This window comes from Maniola hyperantus, chromosome 27 (genome assembly GCF_902806685.2).
Source record: "Maniola hyperantus chromosome 27, iAphHyp1.2, whole genome shotgun sequence".
Taxonomy (NCBI): domain Eukaryota; kingdom Metazoa; phylum Arthropoda; class Insecta; order Lepidoptera; family Nymphalidae; genus Maniola; species Maniola hyperantus.
The window spans coordinates 2269594-2289141 of NC_048562.1; the positions used below are offsets into that span (position 1 = coordinate 2269594).

The 19548-nt window shown below is 38.2% G+C and overlaps 1 protein-coding gene across 1 annotated transcript in view; it reads left to right on the forward strand.

Annotated features, from left to right (window-relative positions):
• Positions 1-259: 259 nt before the first annotated feature.
• Positions 260-19548, forward strand: part of qsm (Zona pelucida superfamily protein qsm) — a 50788-nt gene continuing 31499 nt past the window's right edge. Inside the window, exons 1-2 of the mRNA XM_034982657.2 lie at positions 260-357; positions 4567-4666. Of these exons, the coding sequence (XP_034838548.1) occupies positions 4609-4666 (58 nt within the window). The 5' untranslated portion in view covers positions 260-357; positions 4567-4608. The remainder of the gene's footprint in view (positions 358-4566; positions 4667-19548) is intronic.

Sequence of the window (19548 nt, forward strand, 5' to 3'; positions counted from 1 at the left end):
ACTATAATTTTCGCTGTTGTCGCATAACAAAGCATCGATGTCCGTCATCTCTGACAGTTGATGTGTAAATGAGCTATGCTTGATCAAGGCAAAAAATATAAAATCGCATCAATCACGCATCAAGCAAGTAAATGCTTGACTCAAGCAGACATTGTAAACGATCAATATGCTTGACTCAAGCGAAAATCTACGTCAAGTCGCTTGACCGTCTTGAAACCTCTTACCATAGTGAGCACACCTTTACATCTATCACGCATTCAACACACAAGCTGGCCAGTCGTCCCGGCGCACGCGCTCGCGTCGCAAGTCTGACCTCCGACACCGTGCCGCCATCTTGTTAAAACAGCTGTCATTTTGGTAAGCATAGTGTAAATAATAGTAATTTTAGTGTGTTTTAAGTGTAGTGTTGTTTGTTTTTTGGATTTATTTGGTTGGTATAGTTTTTTTTTTGCTGTTAGTTGAACAGGTGTTCAGTGCATTTTTTCGATTTATTTGGTTGTACGTTTTTTGTATGGAGTTGGTTTAATCGTGTGAGATTCCAATAAGAAGTTAACTAACTATATTGAATTACGTATTAAGCAAAAAGTTACCATTTGGCCGCGATTTCATCCGCATGTATACAGTTTTTAGGGTTCCGTACCTCAAAAGGAAAAACGGAACCCTTGTAGGATCACTTTGTTGTCTGTCTGCCGGTATGTCAAGAAACCTACAGGGTACTTCCCGTTGACTTAGAATCATGAAATTTGGCAGGTAGGTAGGTCTTATAGCAGACATAAGGGGAAAATCTGAAATTAAAGTTACATCACAAAATGTTAAATTGTGGTCATGAACTAATAATTAGTATTTTCAATTTTCGCAGTAAGATTACTATATCAAGTGGGGTATCATATGAAAGGGCTTTATCTGTGCATTCTAAAAGAGATTTTTATTTATTGTTATGCATCATAGTTTTTGAGTTATCGTGCAAAATGTCGAAAAAATACGACTGTAGTACGGAACCCTCATTACGCGAGCCCGACTTGCACTTGGCCGGTTTTTTTTTAAATATCTTCTCGAAACTCTTTGCTTTGTCGGGATAAAAAGTAGGTACCTAGCACAAATTATTCTTCAGGTCTTTAACTATATCCATACAAACTAAAAATTACACCCAAAAATGTTAATTTCGTGCTGTCTCTACTTCTGCAAGCGGGGTGGCATAGACAATCAATAAGTGTACAGCTACACTTATCGATTGTCTATGCGTTCGATTTTTTTTTAAAGTAAAATATAATTAAGTACTTAGGTACCTTTAAATATATCGTGTCCACTTCGAGTAAACGATTTGACTTTGATTTTGACCTGACCGAGCAAAGCCCGGATTAGATAGTAGGTACAATAATAATAATTTAAAACCTATCTGTCGGATTATGTTCAAGTTCTCATTGCTGCCTGCTATGCTAACATGAACAAAACTAGCTCTACAAATCTCTACCACCCACACACTAAACTAAAAAAACCGGCCAAGTGCGAGTCAGGCTCGCGCAATGAGGGTTCCGTACTACAGTTGTATTTTTTAGACATTTTGCACGATAATTCAAAAACTTTGATGCATAAAAATAAATAAAAATCAGTTTTAGAATGTACAGGTGAGGAGCTTTCATATGATACCCCACTTGATATAGTCACTCACTTCGAAAGTTGAAAATACTAATTATTAGTTCATGACCACAATTTAATTTTTTTTGTGTGATCTAACCCTAAATTCACGGTTTTTAGATTTTCCCCAAATGTCAGCTATAAGATCTACCTACCTGCCAAATTTCAGACAACAAAGTGATCCGTTTTTCCTTTTGAGGTACGGAACCCTAAAAACTGCTATAAGTAACTACTTCACATGATACAGTCTAGCTAATTTATTAAATTAAGGTAAGTATACCTATTTTTAGGGTTCCGTACCTCAAAAGCAAAAAGGAACCCTTACAGGATCACTTTGTTGTCTGTCTGTCAAGAAACATGAAATTTGGCAGGAAGGTAGGTCTTATAGGAGACATGACGGGAAAAATCTGAAAACCGTGAATTTGTGGTTACATCACATGAAAAAAAATGTGTTCATGAACAAATATTGCTATTTTCAACTTTCAAAGTAAGATTACTATCCTACCAAGTGGGGTATCATATGAAAGGGATTTACTTGTACATTCTAAAACAGATTTTATTTATTTTTAGGCATAATAGTTTTTGATTTATCGTGCAAAATGTCATAGCGGGCATCATCTAGTTTTTTTCATATAAGAAAAATGCTATCCCATAGCATAATTACTCGTAAAAATAGTAATAATTAAAATGGTACTATAATACAGCACGGTTGGCTGGCAGTCAGCGGAGGGTGTCGATTCGATTCCCGGGTGAATCACAATTAATTAAGTAAATTGCCGTTTTAACTAGGAAGCGCTGTGTGGTGGCGTGGAGAAAAAGATAGATATCCGTCATAGATAAAAAGTTTGAAGAAGACAGTTAAAATCTATATTCTAAGACCAGTAGCTCATAAAGATAACTTAAGGTGACGCAGTACGATCGACCGAACCTGTTTGCTTTTCACTTGACATTGTATGAGAAAGGTGAGAGGCACGATGATTTTCACCGAAATCAAGGGTTTAGGAAAAGTATTTTTGAGAAAAAAACAACTAGCTTTATGTTTACAAAATATAGTTATTTCAACTAATGAATAAATAAACTATGTCTAATGTTAAATTCCCTTACAATTTTCATACCCTAATCTTATTTATTAACGCCCAAAGTTGTCATAAATTTTGTGTTAAAATAGGAATCTTTTGAGGCTCGTAACTTTAAAACATATTTTTTTTTAATGTTTCATATATCAATAAACCTAGATAATGACGAGATTAATCGATATAATACTTAGTTTTGAGCATACAATATCAAATAATGTAGTAATTACCCTCCTACGTTTGTATGAAGAAAGCACCGAACTGAGCCCACTTAATGGTCTTTTAAATCATGTTTTTAGTGGTTTAATGGTCCCGATTTATTGCTTAACAGTTCTTTTCTCTTACCTTATCTATCCATTAGTATTATACATTCTAAACTGTGTATGTCTGTCTGCTAGTTTTTCATGGCCCATCCGTTCAACCGATTTTGGAACAGAGTTAGAAAGTAATGACCTATAGAAGGCGATAGCAGATTAGTAGAGCACTGTCCCTGTCGTTGAGACCGACAAAACGTCATATATGTATGAGTGACAGAGACAAACGCTCTACAAAGCCGAAATGTCATTCTAAAGGCCGATGTACATTACTTTCTGCCGCGTACTGTAGCTTACATTTATAGCCCGGAAAATCAGTGAGTTTCCATTAGATTTAGGTTTTTTAGGGTTCCGTACCTCAAAAGGAAAAACGGAACCCTTATAGGATCACTTTGTTGTCTGTCTGTCTGTCTTTCTGTCTGTCTGTCCGTCTGTCTGTCAAGAAACCTACAGGGTACTTCCCGTTGACCTAGAATCATGAAATTTGGCAGGTAGGTAGATCTTATAGCTGACATTTGGGGAAATATCTGAAAACCGTGAATTTAGGGTTAGATCGCACAAAAAAAATTAAATTGTGGTCATGAACTAATAATTAGTATTTTCAACTTTCGAAGTGAGTGACTATATCAAGTGGGGTATTATATTATGAAATATCTTCACCTGTCCATTCTAAAACAGATTTTTATTTATATTTATGCATCATAGTTTTTGAATTATCGTGCAAAATGTCGAAAAAATACTACTGTAGTACGGAACCCTCATTGGTTAGGAATCCTATGGGAATTCTTTATTTTTCCGGATCTGTGTGTCAAATGTGAATCTGTCAAAGGACCTGAATTTTAGTTAACTCCATCGCGTGATACTTCGTTGAAAGCCCGACAATGCAGACCAGAGTGATGATAATCTCCCAAAGCCACCATTATCCAAACTTCATAGTCACTGAGCAACCGCCGAGTTTCTTGCTGGTTCTTCTCGGTAGGAAAGGCATTCCGAACCAGTGGTAGATGCATCCGACTATTCGTAAGTACCCGTAAAAGTTTATACGAATAAAAAAGATTTTTATTTTATTTATTTATTTATTTACTGATCGTTCCCCCCCGTGTTGGGGACAAAATACGTAGAGAAACTTTCAGCTTTTAAAAAATAACGAAGGTCTGGCCCTCCTGGGCTTTCTCTCTATTAGCAACTTACATGGCGTCGGAACCCTACTTTATACAGTTTTTAGGGTTCCGTCCAAATGGCAAAAAACGGAACCCTTATAGATTCGTCATGTCTGTCTGTCTGTCCGTCTGTATGTCACAGCCACTTTTTTCCGAAACTATAAGAGCCTATACCTACTTGAAACTTGGTAAGCAGATGTATTCTGTGAACCGCATTAAGATTTTCACACAAAAATAGAAAAAAACCATGAGTTTTGGGGTTTCCCCACATTTAGAACTGAAACTCAAAATTATTTTTTATTAAACCCATACGTGTAGATAGGTCTTCAAAAATGATACTGAGGTTTCTAACATCATTTTTTTAATTTCTTTCTTTTGTTCCAGGTGCTAGTGCTCGTTAGAAGTGAAAAAAGAAACAAAAACAAAATGGCCGTGTTAAAGTTTGTGTTGTGTTTAAGTTTCGTGCACATGGCGTTTGCAAAAGGTATGTAATCTATATATATAAGAGGAAAAGGTGACTGACTGACTGACTGATCTATCAACGCAACTACTGGACTAGCTCAAACTACTGGACGGATCACGCTGAAATTCGGCATGCAGATAGCTATTATAACGTAGGCGTCCGCTAAGAAAGGATTTTTCAAAATTCAACCCCTAAAGGGGTAAAATAGGGGTTTAAAGTTTGTATGAAACTCTGTCAGTTTTGAAGTTAGAAGCGCGAAATTTTGCAATTTACACTAATCTATATATATAAGAGGAAAAACTGACTGACTGACTGACTGATCTATCAACGCACAGCTCAACTACTGGACGGATCACGCTGAAATTCGGCATGCAGATAGCTATTATTTTATAACGAAGGCGTCCGCTAAGAAAGGATTTTTCAAAATTCAACCCCTAAAGGGGTAAAATAGGGGTTTGAAGTTTGTATGAAAGTCTGTCAGTTTTGAAGTGTCGATAAAGAAGTTTTGTAGTTAATATTTTTGCAATTAGCAGTATAACATATTTTATTAAGCTTATGTTAAAATCTCATAGTTAAAAATCAAACCTAAGGGTGTAAAATAGGGGTTTAAAATTTGTGTAGTCCACGCGGACGAAGTCGCGGGCATAAGCCCTAGTTGTTGTAACGCCCAAAGTTGTCATACATTTTGTGTTAAAATAGGAATCTTTTGAGGCTCGTAACTTTAAAACATATTATTTTATTAATGTTTCATATATCAATAAACCTAGATAATGACGAGATTAATCGATATAATACTTAGTTTTGAGCATACAATATCAAATAATGTAGTAATTACCCTCCTACGTTTGTATGAAAAAAGCACCGAACTGAGCCCACTTAATGGTCTTTTAAATCATGTTTTTAGTGGTTTAATGGTTCCGATTTATTGCTTAACAGTTCTTTTCTCTTACCTTATCTATCCATTAGTATTATACATTCTAAACTGTGTATGTCTGTCTGCTAGTTTTCCATGGCCCATCCGTTCAACCGATTTTGGACCAGAGTTAGAAAGTAATGACGTATAGAAGGCGATAGCAGATTAGTAGAGCACTGTCCCTGTCGTTGAGACCGACAAAACGTCATATAATATGTATGAGTGACAGAGACAACGCCGAAATGTCATTCTAAAGGCCGATGTACATTACTTTCTGCCGCGTACTGTAGCTTTATTTTATTTATTTTTATTTTTATTTTGTTTATTTGAAAGTAATCAACAGCGTAAATACATAATTATTATTTAAATTTAAATCTAGGTATAACAGAAGGCCAAAAGAGATTACTTAAAATTATAATTAAACTATTTTAACATATTAAGCTTACATTTATAGCCCGGAAAATCAGTGAGTTTCCATTAGATTTAGGTTTTTTAGGGTTCCGTACCTCAAAAGGAAAAACGGAACCCTTATAAGATCACTTTGTTGTCTGTTTGTCTGTCTGTCTGTCTGTCAGGAAACCTACAGGGTACTTCCCGTTGACCTAGAATCGTGAAATTTTGCAGGTAGGTAGATCTTATAGCTGACATTTGGGGAAAAATCTGAAAACCGTGAATTTAGGGTTAGATCACACAAAAAAAATTAAATTGTGGTCATGAACTAATAATTAGTATGTTCAACTTTCGAAGTGAGTGACTATATCAAGTGGGGTATCATATGAAAGGTATTCACCTGTACATTCTAAAATAGATTTTTATTTATTTTTATGCATCATAGTTTTTGAATTATCGTGCAAAATGTCGAAAAAATACGACTGTAGTACGGAACCCTCATTGCGCGAACCTGACTCGCACTTGGCCGGTTTTTTGTATGGGTATAGATAAAGACCTGGAGAGTGATAGGCTACTTTTTATCGCAGAAAACCAACCCACGGGATTTTTAAAAAACCTAATTCCACGCGGACGAAGTCGCGGGAATCAGCTAGTATTATACCTATTAAATACCCACAGATCTTAATTACAAAATCTGGCTAGCCATACACTGAACGCCAATGACCCGTAGCATGTAAGACGTAAGTGTCAAGTACAGTTAGACTGAATCATTCGCAAAAAGTTATACCACTTAATTGTACTCTGAGACTGCCGTGGGCGACGGGTCAACAAACTGACAAAATATTGATGAAAGATGACCATGCCATGTCAACCTCTGTCGCCTTCACCTATACTGGTAGACCTCAAAGGAGATGGACAAAAAATTGCCATTTCATAGTAAAAATCTTATATATACCTTGTACATTTTTATCAAATAAAGATTATTGATTATTGATTAAAATTTAAAAAAAAAAATCTTCTATTATAAGGACGCGTCCATAAATTACGTGAGGTGTTTAAGGGGGGAGGGGGTCAAGTCAAATCTCATCTAATCTTACGTTGGAGAGGGGGAGGGGGTCTCGGCAAATATCACGCAATTTTAAAGAAAATAATTTCATTCAAGTATCCAACGCGTTTACGTAAGAAAACCACATTTTGAAAAATCTCACGTGAGATTGGGGGATGGGGGAGGGGGTTGAATAAAATCTCACGACATCTCACCAGGGGGGGAGGGAGGGACAGAAAATTCAAAAAAACACCTCACGTAATTTATGGATGCCCCCTAAGGAAAAAAAGTCGCATGTTGTTTTGCAATCGTGGCATTAAAAAAAAAAAAAGAATATTAGCCATATTAAATGACTAATATTCCCCTTTCCTCTCCAATTAAGCGTCAGGCTTGTGCTAGGAGTAGGTACGACAATAGTGCAACGGGCGAGATTTGAACCGTCGACCTTTCGGTTTTCAGTCCACTCCTATACCGGTTGAGCTATTGAGGCTCTCATTAAGTTCATGATAGGCATATTTCAGCCTGGGGCAAATTTTGTCCATCTTGTTTACTGTAGACTAGGTAAGGTAGGCAAGTCTCTGTTCAGCCAGCCAGTGCCAGCAAAGAAACTCGGCGGTTGCTCTTTTCAAAGCTTGTTTTCCGGCATATCCACAGGAAAACCTGCGAAAACATGTTATTGCAAATTATCATCGTAATCTGTGCGTGGGTTCGAAGGTTAATGTAGGATGACAGCTTGATACCTTTTTAAAACTTAAAACCATTCAAAAATCAACCTTAATCCCAACTAATAAGGTTCTAAATCGTTTTCTTGTATTTGTTAGCAAAACGTGGTTCATAAGACCTTTTAAATCATGAATCCGTTTGAAAACCAACCTTATTTCGTTGCATTAAAGTTCTACATAATCTAGCAACTGTATTTTATAAGCTTGCTTTGTTAAGCTTATGACAGCTCAATACCTTTTTTGATCCCATATTCTATTCAAAATCCAACCTTATTTCTCTGGCATAAGATTCTGAGTAAGATATTGGCTGTAGTTAATAACTTTGTTTGGTTTTAAAACCGATAATAATGTATATCGTAATATAAACTTTACTGGTTTAGAATACAGTTGAAATTAGGTTGAAAGTGATTCACTTTTTAATGTTCGCCATTTTAGGCTGTAAGGCCGTTTCCACGCGTGGGCTGGGATGTGATTCACGTGATATAGGTGTGGAAAGACCTTAATTAAAAGGCATGAAAAATCTCTATGCCTATACAGGGTGTAACCAGAACGCTAGCAAAAACTTAGCGCTATTGTTATACTACCTAAACACAATCCAATACCAATAACCATTTGCCTCATTTTGTGGTTTTAGATGATTTAGTGTTTTTCGAACCCGCAATGTATAGCGTGCAAAACTCGGGTCAATGCTCCGCTTACGACGCGGCATTGACTCCGAGTGCCTACTAACGTAACGTTCGTTGACAGACACAAGGGATGGACAGACAGACAGACAGACACAGACAGACAGACACAGACAGACAGACACAGACAGACAGACACAGACAGACAGACACAGACAGACAGACACAGACAGACAGACACAGACAGACAGACACAGACAGACAGACACAGACAGACAGACACAGACAGACAGACACAGACAGACAGACACAGACAGACAGACACAGACAGACAGACACAGACACAGACACAGACAAACAGACACAGACAGACAGACACAGACAGACAGACACAGACAGACAGACACAGACAGACAGACAGACACAGACACAGACAGACACAGACAGACAGACACAGACACAGACATACAGACAGACAGACACAGACAGACACAGACAGACAGACAAAGACAGACAGACAGACCGACAACAAAATGATTCTATAAGGGTTCCTTTAATTTTTTAAGTAAGATTAGCGCCAACCATTCGAGTTAGCGCGAATGTGCGGGACGATACAAAAACCACCAGCCACACAATCCACGATACCACGAATTATTTGCCGAATCCCGAAAGTGGAGCAGAACCACAACTGGAACGTGTTTCGCAAATAAATCGTCTGTTCTATTTACTTTTGTTACAATCTAGTTACAATGCTTGGAACTAATTTGTAGTTGTAACTAATCGGTTTCTTGTAATACTTTTTAAAGTCAGCAGTTTTACATGCACCAGATTCTTTTTTTTTAAATTGAAATATAACAGTAAAACTTAAAGCTAGCCTTATTTAATTTGACTTAATTTAATTTAATTTATTTATTGGCATCCAAAACAGATTACAATAATAATTATTATAAGCTAATTCCATAATACAAAGTTTCGTCCTTATAGTAATCCTAAATGGTTGCACAGCATAACCAGAGTTTAAAGAGCACGCAAATTGTAAATAACAATATAAATAAATAATAGCCTAATAATTAATTATATATGTAGTATGTTACTAAATTAATTTAATTATTTTTCTAAAGAAGATTGGAAATCTGTGATCAAAAATATCTACATAAATATCTACATCCAGCTTAACAAATTTAATATAAGAGCGGAATTCATTCATTACTATACAATTCATGCCCGAGATTCGTTCATTAAATTGATTATACCTACAATTTTTAGAAATACATAATATTATATTTCTAAAAAACTCTTAGCGAGATTGATAATGATGGAAGCCAGAGCCTAAAGTGAACGCACCTTGTCTACAACAAGTGATTATAAAGACTATTGTCTATTGTAGATCTGTCAATGTCAATGTATTGTGTCAAGTGTAATCTTGAAAAATTGTATTTTCATTGTGAATACACTCCAAGTTTATTTTCAATCTAAAGTCTCTTTTATTTACTAAATCACAAAATAATAAGTAAATTTAATTCCTACAGATAATATGTAATAAATTGAAACCTGCATACTTGAGAGTATAAAAATATAACTTGTGGATACACCGTAACACTCGATCTTTTTTACTATCCCGACTATCTAATATTAAATTACTGCAATTCCCAGCTACAATGCACGCAAACCGGCCCTACATTATTTTATAAAAAGTAAAAGCCTTCTTATTCAAGAGGCTTTTAAAAAAAGTAACTGGCAGGTTCGAGAAATATTAATGTCGCCTCGGCTTTATTTAAAAAATCGGCCAAGTGCGAGTCAGACTCGCGCAACGAGGGTTCCTTACCACAGTCGTATTTTTTCGACATTTTGCACGATAATTCAAAATCTATGATGCATAAAAATAAATAAAAATATGTTTTAGAATGCACAGGTGAAGACCTTTCATATGATACCCTACTTGATATAGTTATCTTACTTCGAAAATCGAAAATACTAATTATTAGTTCATGACCACAATTTTTTTTTTTGTGTGATTTAACCACAAATTCACGGTTTTCAGATTTTTCCCCGAATGTCAGCTATAAGACCTACCTACCTGCCAAATTTCATGATTCTAGGTCAACGGGAAGTACCCTGTAGGTGTCTTGATAGATCGACAGACAGACAGACAGCAAAGTGATCCTATAAGGGTTCCGTTTTTCCTTTTGAGGTACGGAACCCTAAAAAAGCTTAAACCGGTGGGAACGCAGCGTTCTATTTTTAAACGTGTGTCAATTTCGTCTTTTTCCCGCCATCTTGCATCTGTTGGTTACCGTTGCCCCTGCTTGTAGAAAGGTTTTTTAAGGGTTCCGTACGTCCAGGGAAATGAGGAACCCTATAAGTTATCACGAAGGGTTCCGTACCATCGTTCAAGGAATAACACTTTTTCATATTTTTGTGCGATGTAACCACAAATTCACGATTTTCGGATTTTTAGGGTTCCGTACCTCAAAAGGAAAAACGGAACCCATATAGGATCACTTTGTTGTCTGTCTGTCTGTCAAGAAACCTACAGGGTACTTCTCGTTGACCTAGAATCATGAAATTTGGCAGGTAGGTAGATCTTATATCTGACATTCGGGGAAAAATCTGAAAACCGTGAATTTGTGGTTAAATCACACAAAAAAATTAAATTGTGGTCATGAACTAATAATTAGTATTTACAATTTTCTAAGTAAGATAACTATATCAAGTGGGGTATCATATTATGAAAGGGCTTCACCTGTGCATTCTAAAACAGATTTTTATTTATTTTTATGCATCATAGTTTTTGAATTATCGTGCAAAATGTCGAAAAATACGACTGTAGTACGGAACCCTCGTTGCGCGAGCCTGACTCGCACATGGCCGGTTTTTTCTCTGGACATACGGAACCCTAGAAATGAACGTTTTAGTTGCTTACTTTGTTATTAACTGAAAACACTATGCACTAAACTACCATTAAATTGTTCAATAACAGTTTCCTTACATTATGAATGTACCTACAGTATGTTAATAAATTAAAAGTTATATAGGTATTATATAATTATGAACTTATGGAAGTAACATAATACTTAGATATAGGAAATCATAAATACTTTATTGTATTCGTTAATTTTCATACTAGATGAGCTACCTATGACAAGTAAACACTTATCTAGTTGTTATTTATAGTCCGTACAAAATGAGTACTCACCCGCCATTTTTACTCTATCTGTCATTTAAAAACCGGCCAAGTGCGAGTCAGGCTCGCGCAATGTGAGTTCCGTTCTACAGTCGTATTTTTTCGACATTTTGCACGATAATTCCAAAACTATGATGCATAAAAATAAATAAAAATCTGTTTTAGAATGTACAGGTGAAGACCTTTCATAATATGATACCCCACTTGATATAGTTATCTTACTTAGAAAATTGAAAATACTAATTAATAGTTTATGACCACAATTTAACTTTTTTCGTGTGATGTAACCACAAATTCACGGTTTTCAGATTTTTCCCCGAACGTCAGCTATAAGATCTACCTACCTGCCAAATTTCATGATTCTAGGTCAACGGGAAGTACCCTGTAGATTTCTTGACAGACAGACAGACAACAAAGTGATCCTATAAGGGTTTCGTTTTTCCTTTTGAGGTACGGAACCCTAAAAACAAAAATACAAAAAGTCCACCCAAGCGTAGCATACTATGGCGTAAAAACCTTACTCACTCTGAGTGGAGACCCGTGCTCAGTAGTGCGCCGGTAATGGGTTGATCATGATGATGATGAAAGAAAGTTTATCTTTTCAACGCCTAGGCATCCTAGAAAACTACCACCGCTAATGTAAATGTAGAACCTGTTAGTCTGGACCTTTTTTACTAGCATCCGTTAAAAGTAGCTCAGGGGGTAACTGTGACATAGGGATGTAACACTTAACTCTTACCTACTTATCGATAAGATGGTCGACTTTTCTTCTAATTTTAATCTAGTTATTCTGTATATCTAAGGGTTGCCAGTTCGCCAAACCTAATAGCCGGACAGACCAGCCAGTTTGGCCGGACATTTGGGTAGAAAGGCCGCACACCCTACATTATTGAGGATTTTGTGTCATAGTATTAATAGGTACGACAAAAAAATTGTATGTAAAATCAAGCTTTTTTTATTATTGTCATAAATCTTGTTGTCAGCTCGGCACTGCCGCCTGCGGGAGCGACCGACAGTCGACTCGCCTGCACTCGGCCACGCTTGTTTGCGAAATGTAAAAAGCCTAACAAAAGCCGGACAAGCCGGACACCGTTTATTTTGGCCGGACACGCAATCAAAAAGCCTACCTATGTCCGGCTTTATCCGGACGGCTTGCAACCCTATCTATGCATCTTTCTTTCTATACAGTATTCAACATGTCTGAGGGACGTGGCACCTTTCTATTAATCTTTAATCTAAATATATAAAAGGAAAAGGTGACTGACTGATCTATCAACGCACAGCTCAAACCACTGGACGGATCGGGCTGAAATTTGGCATGCAGATAGCTATTATGACGTAGGCATCTGCTAAGAAAGGATTTTTGAAAATTCAAACCCTAAGGGGGTGAAATAGGAGTTTGAAATTTGTGTAGTCCACGCGGACTAAGTCGCGAGCATAAGCTAGTACCTACCTATATATTTTTTAAATCTGTTATGATATGGATCACCACGTCACAAAATAGTCAAATATGTTCATAGTCATAGCTAGATAGTAAAACCTTTATTTTACAGACTCTACAAAAATACATTATTATCAGTCATACTGCCGCACTAGTCGCTTAATCGTTACTTAAGTTTAGTTGAAACGACACAGAGTTATATCTCTCACATAAATCTGTCTCGTTTTAACTCAATCTTAAGTAACGATTAGCAACTCTGAGTACGGCAGATAGACATGTACGTAGGTGTACATTGTAGATAATAATTAACAATTGCAGTTTCATGCATGGGTGGATGGGAAAAAAATTCACACTTTTATATCATTCATAAAATCTTCAATTGTGTAGTATGTTTAATGATAAGCATTTTATATTTTATTTCAATTGTTATTTTGGCATTGAAATCGAAACTACACCAAACTCCATTTTAAATTAAGTAACATTTGACAAACATTCATACAATAATCAAATACAAAATTTATAGTGGAATCTAAATAGGTGACTAACTGACTGCCTGACTAACTGACTGATCTATCAACGTACAGCTTAAACTACTGGACGGATCGGGCTGAAATTTGGCATGCAGATAGCTATTATGACGTAGGCATGCGCTAAGAAAGGATTTTTCAAAATTCAACCCCTAAAGGGGTAAAATAGGGGTTTGAAGTTTGTATGAAAGTCTGTCAGTTTTGAAGTGTCGATAAAGAAGTTTTGTAGTTAATATTTTTGCAATTAACATTTACATGACATATTTTATTAAGCTTATGTCATATCTCATAATTAAAAATCTCATAGTTAAAAATCAAACCTAAGGGTGTAAAATAGGGGTTTAAAATTTGTGTAGTCCACGCGGACGAAGTCGCAAGCATAAGTTAGTAATAAATAAATACCTAATATGACATGGATACCTAATAATATGATAGGCATAGTAGGTGTAGCAATGTGAATGATTTTAGATTGTATCAAAGTCAAAGTCAAAGTCAAATGATTTATTCAAAATAGATAATAAATTACTCTTATTGATGGTCTGGTATGGTGTTAGATTTGTAAGATATAGTGGTGATAATTAAAAGCTACGCGATATCGAGGGTTATCGATAACAGAACCTGCAACCCTAGTTATTGTACTAGTAACTAGTAGTGCCATAGCACAGGCACCATAACTCTTCAAAGTAATGGGGTACTCGTTATCTATGTGCTGGCCATAATTTATAAAAATAAAACTGCCTTAATTACTTTTCACGGTCCATGTTTTTATTATTAATAGATATACGGTTACCTCCCTTTTGCGGTCGACTGACTATAAAATGCAACACTGTGTTATATTTATGTCATCATCATCATGATCAACCCATCACCGGCTCACTACAGAGCACGGGTCTCCTCTCAGAGTGAGAAGGGTTTTGGCCAAGTGCGGATTGGCAGACTTCACACACCTTTGAGTACATTATGGAGAACTCTCAGGTATGCAGGTTTCCTCACGATGTTTTCCTTCACCGTTAAAGCAAGTGATATTTAATTACTTAAAACGCACATATCTCCGAAAAGTTAGAGGTGCGTGCCCGGGATCGAACCCCCGACCTCCGATTGGAAGGCGGACGTCCTAACCACTAGGCTACCACGAACGAAGTGTTATTATGGGAGCGGTCAGTGAGTGACTAGATGGTTTTTAGGGCCCCGTACCTCAAAAGGAAAAACTGGCCAAGTGCGAGTCAAGCTCGTGCACCGAGGGTTTCGTACTACAGTCGTATTTATTCGACACTAGATGATGCCCGCGTTTTTGAAAATCCCGAGGGAACTCTTTAATTTTCGGGGATAAAAAGTAGTCTATGTCCTTCCCCGGGATGCAAGCTATCTCTGTACCAAATTTCGTCAAAATCGGTTGAACGCTTGAGCCGTGAAAAGCTAGCAGACAGACAGACAGACAGACACACTTTCGCATTTATAATATTAGTATGGAAGTATGGATTGTGCGAGCCTGACTCGCACTTGGCCGGTTTTTCTAGATCAAATCCGGGGAAACCACTACAGATCTAGTTAAAGGTAGTTATTCTAACTGGGATGGTGGGGTCTGTAATCACGATGCTACATTACTGATACCTTTATGCGTGACATACTTAGCGGACCTTGTTAGCCTGGTTACCTATAACCTGATGGTGATTGATGTTAGGGTTAATGCACACTGTGCGGAAATTGACAAAAGTGACATTAATGGACCCGAGACTCACGGGGTCGCCAACTCGGCTGGGAAGCGTTCAGGACGCGTCGAGATGTCTTCTTGTCCCAAATTCCTCAGTGCTTAGAGACCAAATCCTTCGAACAACCCTCCATCTCCTATGGCCCCATCTTCTTCTTCTTCTACTTCCTTCCGGGCTGGTTTCCGAACTTAAACGTTTCCGTCTGTTGTGCGTGCATCGCCCCTCCCCGCTGAAGTTGCTATGGCCCTATACCATTCGGCCCATGCAACCTCTCGGTTATATGGGCCGAATCGCGGGAGAGCGCCTGTCAGGTACCTTGCTCTTGGCGTTTCCCCCCCTTCCCACCTTCTTGACTCCCTACAACTCAGAATAAGGACTATTAGAAGTAGCCCTATTGTGCCACTTACTGTTAGAGCGAGATGCTAAATTCATTTAAGCTCTTATTAGAACGTGACAAAATGATTATGTTTTGTCCTTATCACCGTGGCCACTTTTTTTTGTTTGCCAAAATGTATTTTTGTACGTGAGTATTTGACAAACAACGTGAAGTGTAGAAGGAATGACATTTCACAAGTAAGAAAATCTGCTTGAGCGAGAGTAGGGTTGCCAGGCGTCCGGATAAAGCCGGACATAGGTAGGCTTTTTGATTGCGTGTCCGGCCAAAATAAACGGTGTCTGGCTTGTCCGGCTTTTGGTAGGCTTTTTACATTTCGCAAACGAGCGCAGGCGAGTCGACTGTCGGTCGCTCCCGCAGGAGGCAGTGCCGCCTGACAACAAGATTTATGACAATAATAAAAAAGCTTGATTTTACATACAATTTTTTATGTTGTCAAATATGTAGGGTGAAATCCGCAATAATGTAGGGTGTCCGGCCTTTCTTCTCAAATGTCCGGCCAAACTGGCTGGTCTGTCCGGCTATTAGGTTTGGCGACCTGGCCAGTTGGCTGACCCTAAGCGAGAGGGACTGAGGGGGCCACGCTAGTTGCAAATCTGGACATATCTGTGCCCTACAAGTATTTTATATGTCTGCTCCTTGTACCTTATGCACACACTCCTTGGGGCCTAGACGTCACTATCTGTCTGTCTGACTGTCTGTCTGTCTGTCTGTCAAGAAACCTACAGGGTACTTCCCGTTGACCTAGAACCATGAAATTTGGCAGGTAGGTAGATCTTATAGCTGACATTTGGGGAAAAATCTGAAAACCGTGAATTTAGGGTTAGATCACACAAAAAAAATTAAATTGTGGTCATGAACTAATAATTAGTATTTTCAATTTTCTAAGTAAGATAACTATATCAAGTGGGGTATCATATGAAAGGTCTTCACCTGTACATTCTAAAACAGATTTTTATTTATTTTTATGCATCATAGTTTTTGAATTATCGTGCAAAATGTCGAAAAAATGCGACTGTAGTACGGAACCCTCATTGCGCGAGCCTGACTCGCATTTGGCCGGTTTTTTTTAAAGGCTCTTTGGTCACGTGGTTATATTGGTCCTTTGATCAGACAACTCAATTTGAATACAACCTACTGGATATTGGTATAAAGGGGAGTGCAGATTATTGCTTTAAAACCATAAGGGGAAGCGCATACTTGGGTTTAAGTTTTCAGGGTTCCGTACCCTATTACTAAGTCTCCGCTATCCGTCGTCGATGTTCGTTAGAAGAAGTTGTTACTAGGAAGCGCCGCATCTAGTCAGGGCCGGCTTAAGCATATTCGCCGCCGGGGTGTGAAAGTTAGTCTGCGCCCCGCTCCCCATTAAAAGTATCTACTATCTATATAATCAGCAGCACACATAGTACACGACAGGTCGAGATGGCATTCGGGGTATGAAGCGGGGCGTCCCCACCCCGACTACCATGTCGACCTGTCCCGTACTACCTATATCTATAAGGGCGAGCGAAGCGAGCGCGAAATTATTTATTATTTAAATTTAGTCCCCGACCCTCAAGGGCTGTAGGGGTCTTCTTGGTCCGTGGGTCCGTGGCATTTGCCCGGCTTACCACCCTATCGCTACACCACTGGCTGTGCCCGCGGCTCCAGTCGTGTGGTCTCGTCTCAGTGTACTAGGTACCTATCGAAATTTATAGGCGGTTGGCTTGCGCTACCTAGGGCTCTGCGCCCTGGTGCTCCACACCCCTTGAATCCCCGGGTATGGACGGCCCTGCAAATACATTGGAACATTTATATATCAGTGTAGTAAAGAAAGGCTTTAGGGTAAATCGAAGGTAAATAAACTATCAAAGAGCTGCGTTCTACCTACGACCTGCCGGAGGCGGATATTGGTATAAAGGGAAGTGCACACTAGATTCTGTTCCATTCCATATTTTTCTGTTTTTTTTTTAATTCAGATACAAGTTAGTCCTTGTCTGAAATCTCATCTGGTGGTAAGTGATGATGCATTCTAAGATGTAAGAGGGTTAACCTGGAAGAGGTATGGCAGTTTTTAGGGTTCCGTACCTCAAAAGGAAAAACGGAACCCTTATAGGATCACTTTGTTGTCTGTCTGTCTGTCTGTCAAGAAACCTACAGGGTACTTCCCGTTGACCTGGAATCATGAAATTTGGCAGGTAGGTAGATCTTATAGCTGACATTTGGGGAAAAATCTGAAAACCGTGAATTTAGGGTTAGATCACACAAAAAAAATTGTGGTCATGATTCATGAACTAATAACTAGTATTTTCAATTTTCGAAGTAAGATAACTATATCAAGTGGGGTATCATATGAAAGGTCTTCACCTGTGCATTCTAAAACAGATTTATTTATTTTTATGTATCATAGTTTTTGAATTATCCTGCAAAATGTCGAAAAAATACGACCGTATTACGGAACCCTCATTGCGCGAGCCTGACTCGCACTTATTTAATGAAAATATTACAATAAAACTGAAAGCTAGTCTTATCTAATTACTAAGTATACAAATCATGCCCGCGTGGAATGGTGCCACGAATACTGGCTGCATTTCCGCGCTGGACAGCCAGACTGATCTGTTGCGCAAAAAATGATCCAGCCCTTCTGTCACCAGATGAGGCTATTAATCGCGGTGATATGTCTCGTAAATTTTTTTTGCACTAAGACTCCATGGCCCCAGGGTCTACAAAAATGTAAATCTCGATAAGAGAGGCATACTTGCGCCGCTTGCCGTTTTCATTTATTTTAGTGTATACTAACCTTTATATCAATTTCCTTTGAGCAAGCAAAGTAAATAGGGGCGACGTAGGTACTACATACATGTTTCTACTTTCCCTACTTTCATCAAACTAGTTCCTTCACAAGACCTACATTACATATTGAGACTACAGATAAAAGAAAAAACTGTTCAAGTATAGTACGCGACTTGTCAAAATGACAAGCAAAGTTTCAATCAATCCATCAGCCTGTTTGCGTCCACTGCTGGACGTAGGCCTTTCCAAGATGTTCTTTGTTTTTAACATTAAGTTATTATATTATAATATAGTAATAGTATTATTTCTAATTTTGTTTTATGACTAAGTAGGCATGATGTAATGCGCAGACGTACGCATTGAGGGTCAAACCTCTGTGGTTTTTTTACAATGCGTACTACCTATTATATGTAAATTTTCTTGTGTGTTAATAATAATAAAAAAAAAAAAAAAAAAGAGCGCGCCACCAAACACGGTCCTCCGCCTTCCTCATCCATTCGCTCCCAACCACCTTAATCGGGAATAGCAGGGCTGCGAGGAAGTGGGGGGCCTCTGTCTGTTGGCGCTGCTCATTAAAAGTAGTGCCCATATACTGACCACGCTGGGCAGGCGGGTTGGTCAGGCCATTTCGCACCAGTGACGCTGCTGCGCGTCTCTCGTCTGTGTTATTCAAAACCAAGCAATTTGGAATGGTTATCCCCCCATTCTTCGGCCGTCATATCCTCGTTCGCTGATTCACATGGGGCACCACGTGCGGGTGAGGTTGACGATTGGGGTGCTTGGGGCACCACCTTACCCCCCTATTTATTTTTAACCACAACTAAGTCCGCAACTTCGTCCGCGTGGACTACAAAAGTCTCAAACCCCTGTTTTACTCCCTGAGGGATTGAATTTGCAAAAATCTTTTCGTAGCGGATGTCTACGTCATAATAGTAGCTATCTGCATGCCAAATTTCAGCCTGATCCAATAGTTTCAGCTGTGCGTTGATAGATCAGTCAGTCAGTCAGTCAGCTTTTCCTTTTATATACTGGGTGTAATCAAAACGCTAGAAAAACTTAGCATTATTGGGGCCGATTCTCTAGGCGGTTTTCTAATTTTAAAATGTCTAATATTAGACTTAGAAAGGTGTGTTATTCTGAAAACCCACTTAAATGACAGGTCTAACCTAAAAAATTGTTGTAC